The sequence below is a fragment of the Hyla sarda genome, chromosome 11 (assembly GCF_029499605.1).
Source record: "Hyla sarda isolate aHylSar1 chromosome 11, aHylSar1.hap1, whole genome shotgun sequence".
In the NCBI taxonomy this organism is placed as follows: domain Eukaryota; kingdom Metazoa; phylum Chordata; class Amphibia; order Anura; family Hylidae; genus Hyla; species Hyla sarda.
Window position 1 is genome coordinate 101,132,122 of NC_079199.1, and position 14,377 is coordinate 101,146,498.

General features: G+C 40.7%; 1 protein-coding gene across 3 annotated transcripts in view; it reads right to left on the bottom strand.

Moving 5' to 3' along the window:
* KIRREL1 (kirre like nephrin family adhesion molecule 1) overlaps positions 1-14,377 on the bottom strand; it is a 330,948-nt gene that overhangs the window by 143,077 nt on the left and 173,494 nt on the right. Inside the window, exon 1 of one of the 3 annotated variants that reach the window (XM_056545966.1) lies at positions 6,311-6,387. The exons of the other annotated variants lie outside the window; for them this stretch is intronic. Coding sequence (XP_056401941.1) covers positions 6,311-6,356 — 46 coding nt within the window. The 5' untranslated portion in view covers positions 6,357-6,387. Of the gene's footprint in view, positions 1-6,310; positions 6,388-14,377 lie in introns of those variants that run through there. 3 annotated transcript variants of the gene reach the window in all.

Sequence of the window (14,377 nt, forward strand, 5' to 3'; positions counted from 1 at the left end):
CTCCAGCAGTTGCAAAACTACATCTCCCAGCATGCCCAGACAGCCTTCGGCTGTCTGGGCATGCTGGGGGATGTAGTTTTGCAACCGTTGGAGGCACACTGCTGCATCTTCTGCTCACACTGCTGCATCTCCAGCGGTTGCAAGACAACTGACCGCCATCTTATTTGTACGGCCTTTAGCTGTCACCTCTGGTGATGGCCTATCCCCCTTGACAATGGTGGAATCAGGTATTGATATTCCACATATACGTATGGTGGCCTACTGCTATATGGAGACAGTATGTGTGTAACTACTACTGGGAGCCTGATAAAATATGGGGTCAGTATAGGGGCCTACTGCTTTATGGGGGAAGTATGTGTGCCTGTTACTGGGAGCTTAAAGCAATATAGGGGCAGTATGGGGGACTACTGCTATATGGAGGCCTATTACTGTGCTGGCGTCTACTGCTATTTGGAGGGCCAAGTACTGTAAGGGGACAGTATCTGGGCCTACTGCTATATGGGGACAGTATGTGTGTTACTACTGGGGACCTGATGCAATATGGGGGCAGTATAGGGGCTCACTGATATATGGAGGTCTATTACTGTACTGGGCCTTAAGTACTATAAGGGGACAGTGTTGGGGCCTACTACTATATGTGGGCAGTATGTGTGCCTATTACTGGGAGCCTAAAGCAATATGGGGGCAGTATGGGGGCCTACTGCTATATGGAGGGCTATTTCTGTACTGGGGACTACTGCTATATGGGGGCCTAAGTACTTTAAGCGAACAGTATGGGGGGACTACTGCTATATGGGGGCCTAAGTACTATAAGCAAACAGTATGGTTGGACTACTGCTATATGGGGGCAATTTATGTGTTACTACTACTGGGAGCCTGATGCAATATGATATGGGGGCAGTAAGGGGGGGGGGGGGCTACTGCTATATGGGGGCCTATTACTGTATGGGAGTCTACTGCTATATGGGGGCCTATTACTGTATGGGAGTCTACTGCTATATGGGGGCAGTATGTGTGCCAACTACTGGGGGTCTGATGCAAGATGCAATATGAGGGCAGTATAGGGGCCTACTGCTTTATGGGGGCAATATGTATGACTACTACTGGTGGCCTAATGCAATATTGGGGGGCCTACTGCTATATGGTGGCCTATTACTGTACTGGGGCCTACTGCTATTTGGGGGCCTAACTACTATATCGGGACAGTATGGGGGTCTACTGCAATATGGGGACAGTATAGGATGTGCGCCTACTATTGGGGACTTGATGCAATATGGGGGCAGTATGGGGGCCTACTGTTATATGGGGGAAGTATGGGTACCTACTACTATAAGATAGTCGTAGGCAGCCCTACATCCCCCTTATAGCAGGAGGCCCCCATACAGTATAAGTATAATGATTGTGAGCGGATGGACTCCACCTGAGAACCAGGTCCCTTTTCCTTCTTGAGTCCTACCCTGGGTTACATGGTATGACCCAGTCCAAGTAGGAGCCTCTCCGTGCATCTCATTCCAAGCAGAGAACACGCAAGATAAAACCCTCATTTTCCAATCCCCCTGAATTGTTTGAAACACTTATTATTTTAAATGAATACGGGAGAAAAGGAAATTAACTTACAGCGCCTGAAGGATCCTGCCACAATAGTGTTAAAATAAATAAGATTAGCATAAATAATAGAGCCGCCTCACCGTGCACAATAATCAATTGGCTGCACGTCTGCCCAGACTCCGCTTGCTTCTCTACCTGATGCACAAAGCTGCCGTAGATAAAGTGCCGGCCAAGAAGGACAGAAGTCACAGCGCCAATAAGAAAAAGCCAAAATTATCTCAAAAAACAAATATTCAGATGTGAACTGTGAAGGAGAAGGATATGGTGCAGCGAATATCAGTAACGCTAAAGTATTAGAAATGACTGGGGAGGTTCTCCGACATCGGCTTCATATCATTTTTACAGGTTGCGATCACATGTGGTGTATAGATAGTTTGCATAAAGATGATAAAATAAAAAAAATGGCAACCATACACTCCCGAAATAATCCGCACTATATCTGAAGAGAACTTGACGTGCGGTGCGGATTATAAATCCACAGAATTTCAATGTTGGTCTTGGAAACTATGCAGATTTTCCCCATTGGCTTCAATCGTGAAATTAAAAGCTGAAATAAAAAGAATTCTATGCGGTGAATTTTGCTAAAAAGCTGCAGAAAATCTGCACCCAAATCCCAACAATTTAGACACAAATTTTTTATTGCCAAAAAATCTTAAACCCTACTCAATTGGCCACTCTGTGTGAACATACCCTCACAGCTCCCTCAGCTACGTATATGCAATGAGAAGCAACTATTTTATGTTTGCTGTCAGTCATAATGTAGCTCCACCCATGCTTACTTGTTCCCATATAGCCCCACCCATGCTTAGCTACATTAGTCTTTTGATAAGGTTTTAAATTGAGCAGTCCAATCTCATGTTTATTCTGATTGATGTCCCAACAGAGTGCTATGGTACAATAATGCCTGTCATTTCAGAAAAGAGCTGTCAATCACAATTTAGCCCCACCCATGCTTACTTGTTACTATGTAGCCCCCACCCATGCTTAGTAACTTCCTCTTCTACATATATTTGTCTTTAAGTAGAGTTGTAAGCAGTCCCATCTTATATTAATTATGGATTCCCAATACAGTGCTGTGGCATAAGACATGTCATTTCAGAACAGCGCTGTCAATCACACTGTAGCCCCACCCATGCTTAGTTGTTCCCACATAGCCCCATCCATGCTTAGTAGCTCCCTCTTCTACATATATTTGTCTGTTGGTAGGGTTGTAAGCAATCCCATCTTATATTAATTATTGCCTCCCAACACAGTGCTATGACATAATAATCCATGTCATTTCAGAACAGCACTGTCAATCACAATGTAGCCCCACCCATGGTTAGTAGCTCCCTCTTCTACATATATGTCTTCTGGTAGGGTTGTAAGTTGAGCAGTCCCATCTCATGTTTATTCTGATCTCCCAACACATTGCTATGGTATAATAATACCTGTCATTTCAGAACAGACCTGTGAATCACAATTTAGCCCCACCCATGCTTTTCTGTTACTATGTAGACCCCACCCATGCATAGTAGCTATCTCTTCTACATATATTTGTCTGTTGGTAGGGTTGTTAGCAGTCCCCTCTTATATTAATTATGGCCTCCCAACACAGTGCTATGGCATCATAAGACATGTCATTTCAGAACAGCGCTGTCAATCACACTGTAGCCACACCCATGCTTAGTTGTTCCCACATAGCCCCGCCTATGCTTAGTAGCTACCACTTCTTCCAACATGTTTTACAGCCACATTGGTGGGGTATTACAGTTGCATTTTTGCGTCCTTATTGGCATAATAATATATGTCATTTCAAAGCAGCGGTGTCAATCACAATGTAGCCCCACCCATGCTTAGTAGCTTTCACATAGCCCCACCCATGCTTATTAGCTACAACTACTTCAAACATATTTTCCAGCCACATCGGTGGTGTATTACAGTTGCATTTTTGCGTCCATATTTTGCCTGATCGTGGGCCATCAGAAACACAGTTGGGCCCGGTCTTGTAGAACTAATATGGATGCAAGAATGCAGCCGCATAACGCCTGTGTGAACTGGGCCTCAGGCTTGTGCTATATGAGTGATGATTGGCAGCATATTCTAACCGCATGATCTCAACTACAGCAATAATTATGTATTCTTAGTCAGTTCAGTTATTAGATCAGTGTTTTCCGACCAGGGTGTCTACAGCTATTGTAAAACTACAACTCCCAGCATGCCCGGACAGCCTTTGGCTGTCCAGGCATGCTGGGAGTTGTAGTTTTGCAACAGCTGGAGTCACAATGGTTGGAAACACTGCCCTACATAATAAAGGCCTAAAGGCTCATCTGCACCCACAGGTCACCCATTGCCATCCCCCTTTTTTTTTCTAGGTTGCCATGGCTGCAGGGAAGTGTCATGTGACCTCTCTCTAGGCTGCTGTTTGGCTGAGGAGACCTGCAACAGGAAGACCGTTACACGTAGGCCCTACCGCCTGACTGTGCTGGCACCTGGTGATGTATACTCTCCCGATCCCGCTCTATATATATTCATTATGGAAATGTAGGCAGAACGGGGCGGTTTACACGGGTGATGTGTGTGCACAATGCGTCCTGTCCCTTTGATCTCTCCGCATTAAACCCCTCATATCATGTCCGCCTGTCACTCACCTTTCCCCTTTCTTCCTCTGATGCTTCTGACATCTCTGCCTCCCTGAAATAACCTAATGATTTCTCATCAAGCAGGCCCGGCCCGGAGCCTGGGCGACTCCTTTATTGGCAGTGACACCAATCTCACAACAAATTTAGCACCTCATTTGCCAAACGATCAAATATTCCACCTCGATTATCCAGCTGCCGCCGGGACAGGAGGTTTCCACTTCCCAGGAAATAGAGGCAGTGACCCTGCGGGAAGTTACTGAGCATTAGGGCAGGTTCAGCAGAGTGTGGCGGTACAACAAGGAACAGAGAGAAAGAGGAGTATATAGATTGCTAGCTCCTGGGGCACTGTATGATATGGTTATATATACACTCGATGGTGGTATTATTTGTGCACTTTACAGCACTATTATCTGTACAATGTATTATATGATTATAAACATTATGGCGGTATTATTTGTGTACTTTACAGCAATATTACTTGTACACCGTATTATATGATTATAAACATTATGGTGGTATTATTTGTGTACTTTACAGCACTATTATCTGTACACTGTATTATATGATTATAAACATTATGGCGGTATTATTTGTGCACTTTACAGCAATATTACTTGTACACCGTATTATATGATTATAAACATTATGGCGGTATTATTTGTGTACTTTACAGCACTATTATCTGTACACTGTATTATATGATTATAAACATTATGGCGGTATTATTTGTGTACTTTACAGCACTATTATCTGTACACTGTATTATATGATTATAAACATTATGGCGGTATTATTTGTGCACTTTACAGCAATATTACTTGTACACCGTATTATATGATTATAAACATTATGGCGGTATTATTTGTGTACTTTACAGCACTATTTGTACATTCTATAATACTGTTATAAACAGTATTCTATGGCATCATTTTTTGTGCACAACAATTTGCCATTACTGAATATATCCTTTGTTCTCCATATGCGCATGGATGTAGTACTATTATTTGTACATCGTATGATATGGTTATAAACATTATGGCGGTATTGTTTGTGTACTTTACAGCACTATTATCTGTACGCTGTACGATATGGCTATAAACGTGCTATGGTGGTATTATTTGTACACTTTACAGCACTATTATTTGTACACTGTATGATATGGTTATAAAGACTCTATGGTGGCCTTATTTGTGCACTTTACAACACTATTATTCATACACTGTATGATATGGTTATCTACACTCGATGGCGGTATTACAGCACTCTACAGCATTATTATACAGCACTATTATTTGTACACCATATGATATGGTTATAAAGACTCTATGGCGGCATTATTTGTGCATTTTACAACACTATTATTCATACACTGCATGATATGGTTATCTACACTCGATGGCGGTATTATGTGTGCACTCTACAGCATTATTACTTGTACACCATATAATATGGTTATAAACATTACGGCGGTATTGTTTGTGTCCTTTACAGCACTATTATCTGTACACTGTACGATATGGCTATACACATGCTATGGCGGTATTATTTGTGCACTTTACAGCACTATTATCTGTACACTGTATGATATATCTATAAACACTCTATGGCAGTATTATTTGTGTACTGTACAGCACTATTACTTTTATGTACTTTACAGCACTATTGATGACCGTCATGCCCCCTCCCATAGACTTGCATCGAGGGGGCGCTGCCATGATGTCACGAGCCTCCGGCGCTGCACCCAAAGCTGGGAGCAGCATGGAGATTGCGGGGGTCCCCAGCGGTGGGATCCCCGCAATCAGACATCTAATCCCCTATCCTTTGGATAGGGGATAAGATTTCTAGGGGCAGAGTACCCCTTTAAGGAAACAAGTCCTTTGCCTATTCTGCCTGAGCTTTGGGGTATCCCCCTCTCGCCCTCCTACCCGTTTGTGGGGCTGTGTGTTAGGATCTGTATACGGCCTTCACTACAGTAATATATCATACAGATAAACAATACTGCGGGCACATATTCTCCGGCTGGTGTCCAATGATTCCGCACTCGTCCCTGTTCCCAAATAGTTTACTTATGCTAATAATACCGTATTCCAGGGGCAGGAAATATGTTAATCTTCGGCCATATTTCATTTTGCTGTTCTTGGATCCTCAATGTGCGGCCCGGGGGTAAGAGAGCGGATTAATGATGAAGCCTGTGATATTAATGCACTGAACTGTCTGTGGGTAAGGGAGGACGCACACGCAGCGCCGGCCCTAAGGCTCCTCCATCACAACTAAAACAAATATGGTAAGAAATATGGGGCTCAGAATTGGTGCCAGTTATACCGCGCCCGCTTCCAGATTGCGTCAGCGCCAAGATATATCTTTTTATTTTTTTGCATTTTGACAAAGTTAGGCAATCATAATGCCGCGGAAAATGTTTACACAACTTGTGCCCAAAAAAAATGGCATACGAGAAAAAGCCGGAGCTGCTGCCTTGTGTCTGTCCAGGCCGGGATGAAACCAAAGAAATACGTACATCATAGGACGGGCGAGGGCACCAACCAGTGCGAAAAGGGGTACTGTCATATATACAGCACAATGGTATATGGCACAGTATATATATATATATATATACACAGCACAATGGTATATGGCACAGTATATATATATATATATATATATATATATATACACAGCACAATGGTATATGGCACAGTATATATATATATATATATATACACAGCACAATGGTATATGGCACAGTATATATATATATATATATATATATATATATACACACACAGCACAAACACACACACAGCACAATCGTATATGGCACAGTATATATATATATATATATATATATATATATATATACACACAGCACAATGGTATATGGCACAGTATATATATATATATATATATATATATATATATATATATATACACGGTATATACACACAGCACAATGGTATATGGCACAGTATATATATATATATATATATATATATATATACACAGCACAATGGTATATGGCACAGTATATATATATATATATATAAATATATATATATATATATATATACACACAGCACAATGGTATATGGCACAGTATATATATATATATATATATATATATATATATACACACAGCACAATGGTATATGGCACAGTATGTATATATATATATATATATACACAGCACAATGGTATATGGCACGGTATATATATATATATATATATATATATATACACAGCACAATGGTATATGGCACAGTATATATATATATATTGTGCCATATACCATTGTGCTGTGTGTATATATATATATATATATATATATATATATACTGTGCCATATACCATTGTGCTGTGTATGTATGTGTATATATATATATATATATATATATATATATATATATAAAGTAGATAAAGGCAGCACTCCAGATATTAGTGGAACAAATCTTGTGGTTTATTCTATTATGCAATAGACAACGTTTCGGCGGTCTCTCACCACCATTTGGCGGTGAGAGGCCGCCGAAACGTTGTCTATTGCATCATAGAATAAACCACAAGATTTGTTCCACTAATATCTGGAGTGCTGCCTTTATCTACTTTATATCAAGGAACCGGGGCACCGAGGCTTTATTGTGCTGGTATCCATCTACATACAACCTGGTCTGGATGTGCTGCTTTTTATTGGAATATATATATATATATATATATATATATATATGGCCTGTGTATCTCACATGATAGGCTTAGATACAACAATGTATACAACAATGCAGCAGACAGCATTGCACATGATAGGATTAGATACAACAGCTTAGCAGACAGTATCATACATGATAAACTTAGATACACCAACTCTTAAGACAGTATTTCATGTGATAGGATTAATTACACCACTTCAGCAGACAGTATCACACACAATAAGCTTAGATACACCAATGCAGCAGATAGTCCCGCACCATGATAGGCTTAGATACATCAATGCAGCGGACAGTATAGCACATGATAGGCTTAGATACATCATTGCAGGAGGCAGTATAGCACATGATAGGCTTAGATACATCAATGCAGCCGACAGTATCACACGCAATAGGTTTAGATACACCAATGCAGCAGATAGTACCGAACATGATAAGCTTAGATACATCAATGCAGCAGACAATATCGCACATGATAGGCTTAGATACACCAATGCAGCAGACAGTATCACACATGAAAGGCTTAGATACATCAATGCAGCACACAGTATTGCACATGATAAGCTTAGATACACCAATGCAGCAGATAGTATCGCACATGATAGGCTTAGATACATAAATGCAGCAGACAGTATCGCACATGATGGGCCTAGGTGTAGCAAGTCTGTATTACTCATGATAGGATTAGAGACACGTTTTCATCAGGTGGTATCACACATGATAAATTTAGATACACCACCGCTTAAGACACTATTACACATGAGAAGTTTAGATACACCACTTTAGTCAAACAAATATCACATGCAATAGGCTTTCATACAGGTTGGACCTGATGAAGGAGGGGGAGCCCTCAAAACGCAAAAGGTTTATAAAAAATGACAAATAAACCTTTGTACCGTTCATCTATATATCGGTGAAGCGATACGACCACAAACCGTTTTTGTTTTAGAAGATAGAAACACCGGCTGGGGAATCCTCGCTTCTATCCACTTCTTCTATGGACACTATAGGAGATTCATCAAAACTTGTGCAGAGGAAAAGTCGCCCAGTTGTCCATAGCAACCAATCAGATCGCTACTTTCATTTTTGAAAAGGCCTCTGAAAAATGAAAGTAGTGATCTGATTGGTCGCTATGGGCAACTGGTTAAAGGGGTACTCCCCTGGAAAACATTTTATTTTAATCAACTGGTGCCAGAAAGTTAAATAGATTTGTAAATTACTTCTATTAAAAAATCTTAACCCTTCGAGTACTTATTAGCTGCTGTATGTTCTTTTCTTTTTGAATATCCTTTCTGTCTGGCCACAGCGCTCTCTGCTGACACCTCTGTCCATTTTAGGAACTGTCCGGAGCAGGAGAGGTATTCTATGGGGATTTGCTCCTACTTTGCACAGTTCCTAAAATGGACAGAGGTGTCAGCAGAGAGCACTGTGGTTAGACAGAAAGTAAATTCAAAAAGGAACATACAGCAGCTGATAAGTAATGGAAGGGTTACGTTTTTTTTTTTATAGAAGTAATTTACAATCTGTTTAACTTTCTGGCACCAGTTGATTTAAATAAAAATGTTTTCCAGTGGAGTACCCCTTTAACTTTTCCTCAGCACAGGCTTTGATGAATCTCCCCCTATGACCCAGATTTATCAAACTTGTGTGAGAGAAAAAAATAGCGATTTTCCCACAGCAGCCAATCACAGCTCAGCTTTCACTTTACCACAGCTTGTTAGCTGAGCTGTGATTGGTTGCTGTAGGGAAATCTCTCTGGTGGAGATTTATCAAAACCTGTCCAGAGGAAAAGTTGCCCATAGCAACCAATCAGAGTGCTGCTTTCATTTTGCAGAGGCCTTGTTAAAAATGAAAGCAGCGATCTGATTGGTTGCTATGGGGAACTCAGCAACTTTTCCTCTGGACAGATTTTTAATAAATCTCCCCCTCTATGTTTTCCCCTCACATAGTTTGATAAATCTGGGCCTATATGACACTATTCCATGGAAAATTCCATGGCCGCCATATGGTACTTTTTTGGACTGTATACATCAGTTTAATCTGGGTAATGTCTGAGGCTATTATTAGGATACATAACATTATTATACATATAGAAAAAAATCCATAGACACCGTGTTTTTAGAGTATTTTAAGGGTGCGTTCACACACTCTTTGTTTTTGCGAGTTTTCCGCTGCGTATTTGATTGGGGCGGGCTCTTCTCGGCTATCCGCAGCAGATTTTCCACGGAGGAATTTACGCTGCGGAAAATCCGCCGCAAGCCCCATTGAAGTCAGTAGGGACTGCATCGGATTTTCCGCAGCGTATATAGCGTAGAATATACGCTGCAGAAAATCTGCTATGGACAGCCGAGAAGAGCCCACCCCTTTCAAATACGCAGCGGAAAACCCACAAAAACAAAGAGCGTGTGAACGCACTCTTAACCCCTTAAGGACTCAGCCCATTTTGGCCTTAAGGACTCAGACAATTTAATTTTTACGTTTTCATTTTTTCCTCCTCGCCTTCTAAAAATCATAACTCTTTTATATTTTCATCCACAGACTAGTATGAGGGCTTGTTTTTTGCGCGACCAGTTGTCCTTTGTAATGACATCACTCATTATATCATAAAATGTATGGCACAACCAAAAAACACTTTGTGGGGAAATTAAAACGAAAAACGCAATTTTGCTAATTTTGGAAGGTTTTGTTTTCACGCCGTACAATTTATGGTAAAAATGACATGTGTTCTTTATTCTGAGGGTCAATACGATTAAAATGATACCCATTATTATATACTTTCATATTATTGTTGCGCTTAAAAAAAATCACAAACTTTTTAACCAAATTAGTACGTTTATAATCCCTTTATTTTGATGACCTCTAACTTTTTTATTTTTCCGTATAAGTGGCGGTATGGGGGCTCATTTTTTGCGCCATGATCTGTACTTTTTTTTGATACCACATTTGCATATAAAAAACTTTTAATACATATTTTTATAATTTTTTTTTTAATAAAATGTATTAAAAAAGTAGGAATTTTGGACTTTTTTTATTTTTTTTTCGTTCACGCCGTTCACCCTACGGGATCATTTACATTTTATTTTAATAGTTCGGACATTTACGCACGCGGCGATACCAAATATGTCTATAAAAAATGTTTTTTACGCTTTTTGGGGGTAAAATAGGAAAAAACGGACGTTTTACTTTTTTATTGGGGGAGGGTATTTTTCACTTTTTTTTTACTTTTACATTTTTTTACATTTTTTTTTTACACTTGAATAGTCCCCATAGGGGACTATTCATAGCAATACCATGATTGCTAATACTGATCTGTTCTATGTATAGGACATAGAACAGATCAGTATTATCGGTCATCTCCTGCTCTGGTCTGCTCGATCACAGACCAGAGCAGGAGACGCCGGGAGCCGCACGGAGGAAGGTGAGGAGACCTCCGTGCGGCGTTATGAATGATCGGATCCCCGCAGCAGCGCTGCGGGCGATCCGATCGTTCATTTAAATGGCGAACTGCCGCAGATGCCGGGATCTGTATTGATCCCGGCACCTGAGGGGTTAATGGCGGACGCCCGCGAGATCGCGGGCGTCGGCCATTGCCGGCGGATCCCTGGCTGCGATCAGCAGCCGGGATCAGCCGCGCATGACACGGGCATCGCTCTGATGCCCGCGGTTATGCTTAGGACGTAAATGTACGTCCTGGTGCGTTAAGTACCACCTCACCAGGACGTACATTTACGTCCTGCGTCCTTAAGGGGTACTCCGGGGGAAAACTTTTTTTTTTTTTATCAACTGGTGCCAGAAAGTTAAACAGATTTGTAAATTACTTCTATTAAAAAATCTTAATCCTTCCAGTATTTATTAGCTACTGAATACTACAGAGGAAATTATTTTCTTTTTGGAACACAGAGCTCTCTGCTGACATCATGACCACAGTGCTCTCTGCTGACATCTCTGTCCATTTTAGGAACTGTCCAGAGTAAGAGAAAATCCCCATAGCAAACATATGCTGCTCGGGACAGTTCCTAAAATGGACAGAGATGTCAGCAGAGAGCACTGTGGTCGTGATGTCAGCAGAGAGCTCTGTGTTCCAAAAAGAAAATAATTTCCTCTGTAGCATTCAGCAGCTAATAGGTACTGGAAGGATTAAGATTTTTTAATAGAAGTAATTTACAAATCTGTTTAACTTTCTGGCACCAGTTGATTTAGAAAAAAAAAAAAGTTTTCCACCGGAGTACCCCTTTAAGGAACTGTTAATGGTTTGTGTTGCTACATTACAGCTGTATAGACACAGGAGTGTTTGCCAACCAGTGTGCCTCCAGCTGTTGCCAAACTACAACTCCCAGCATGCCCGGACAGCCGTTGGCTGTCCGGGCATGTTGGGAGTTGTAGTTTGGCAACAGCTGGAGGCACTCTGGTTGGGACGCACTGCTTTATACGATGAACCTTTCTCACGTACAGGCGGTACTCCGGGTAGTCGCTGTCGGGGTCCCACCGCACACATTACAGTTAACTATCTACAATTAGGAAATCAGGGGGGAAAAAATGAGAGAGAGCGAGAAGCGGAGCGCACGATCCTGCCGGCATCCTCCCCGCCGCAACCGCCGAGCCGGCAATGAAACAAAATCTCCACTTGCCGCCTAGAGAAATAGGTAATAGAAATCAATCGAATATTTACTTTAAACAAACGGCCTGGAGCGAAAAGGAATCATCGCAGCGGCCGCCAGCTCCCTAACTCAATGTGGGATCGGATACCGCGCCGCCTGCTTAACTCCGTCATGGCTGCACGTAAACAACAACAACACGCGTCACGGACCGGAGCCATTACCACCCAGCGGATAGGACCGCGGCGAGGACTTGTTATAGTTTGTAAAGCTATATGTAATGAAAAAATAATAATGATGATGATAATAATAATATAAAAATTACAACAATAATAATATACTACTGATGCCGTCCACTGAGCTGGTGTATCTAAGCCTATCATGTGATACTGTCTACTGAGCTGGTGTATCTAAGCCTATCATGTGATACTGTCTACTGAGCTGGTGTATCTAAGCCTATCATGTGATACTGTCTACTGAGCTGGCGTATCTAAGCCTATCATGTGATACTGTCTACTGAGCTGGTGTATCTAAGCCTATCATATGTAATACTGTCTACTGAGCTGGTGTATCTAAGCCTATCATGTGATACTGTCTACTGAGCTGGTGTATCTAAGCCTATCATGTGATACTGTCTACTGAGCTGGTGTATCTAAGCCTATCATGTGATGCTGTCTACTGAGCTGGTGTATCTAAGCCTATCATGTGATACTGTCTACTGAGCTGGTGTATCTAAGCCTATCATGTGATACTGTCTACTGAGCTGGTGTATCTAAGCCTACCATGTGACACTGTCTGCTGAGCTGGTGTTTTTAATGCTATAATGTGATACTGTCTGCTGATCTGGTGTATCTAATCCTATCATATGTGATACCGCCTGCTGAAAAGGTGTCTCTAATTCTATCATGAGTAATACAGACTTTCTGCACCTAGGCCCATCATGTGCGATACTGTCTGCTGCACTGATATATCTAAGCCTATCATGTGCGATACTGTCTGCTGCATTGATGTATCTAAGCCTATCGTGTGCGATACTGTCTGCTGCATTGATGTATCTAAGCCTATCATGTGCAATGCTGTCTGCTGCATTGTTGTATCTAAGACTATCCCATTAAATACTATCTGCCACATTGTTGTATCTAAGCCTATCATGTGTAATATCATGTGAGATACACAGGCCACATATATATATATATACACTGTGCCATATACCATTGTGCTGTATCTATCACTGTGTCATATCTATCAATGTATTATATATATATATATCACTGTGCCGCATCTATCAATGTATTATATATATATATCACTGTGCCGCATCTATCAATGTATTATATATATATATATCACTGTGCCGCATCTATCAATGTATTATATATATATATCACTGTGCCGTACCTATCAATGTATTATATATATATATATCACTGTGCCGTACCTATCAATGTATTATATATATAATTGTCCCGTACCTATCAATGTATTATATATATATCACTGTGTCGCATCTATCAATGTATTATATATATATATATATCACTGTGTCGCATCTATCAATGTATTATATATATATATCACTGTGCCGCATCTATCAATGTATTATATATATATATCACTGTGCCGCATCTATCAATGTATTATATATATATATCACTGTGCCGCATCTATCAATGTATTATATATATATATCACTGTGCCGTACCTATCAATGTATTATATATATATATATCACTGTGCCGTACCTATCAATGTATTATATATATAATTGTCCCGTACCTATCAATGTATTATATATATATATATATCACTGTGCCGCATCTATCAATGTATTATATATATATATCACTGTGCCGCATCTATC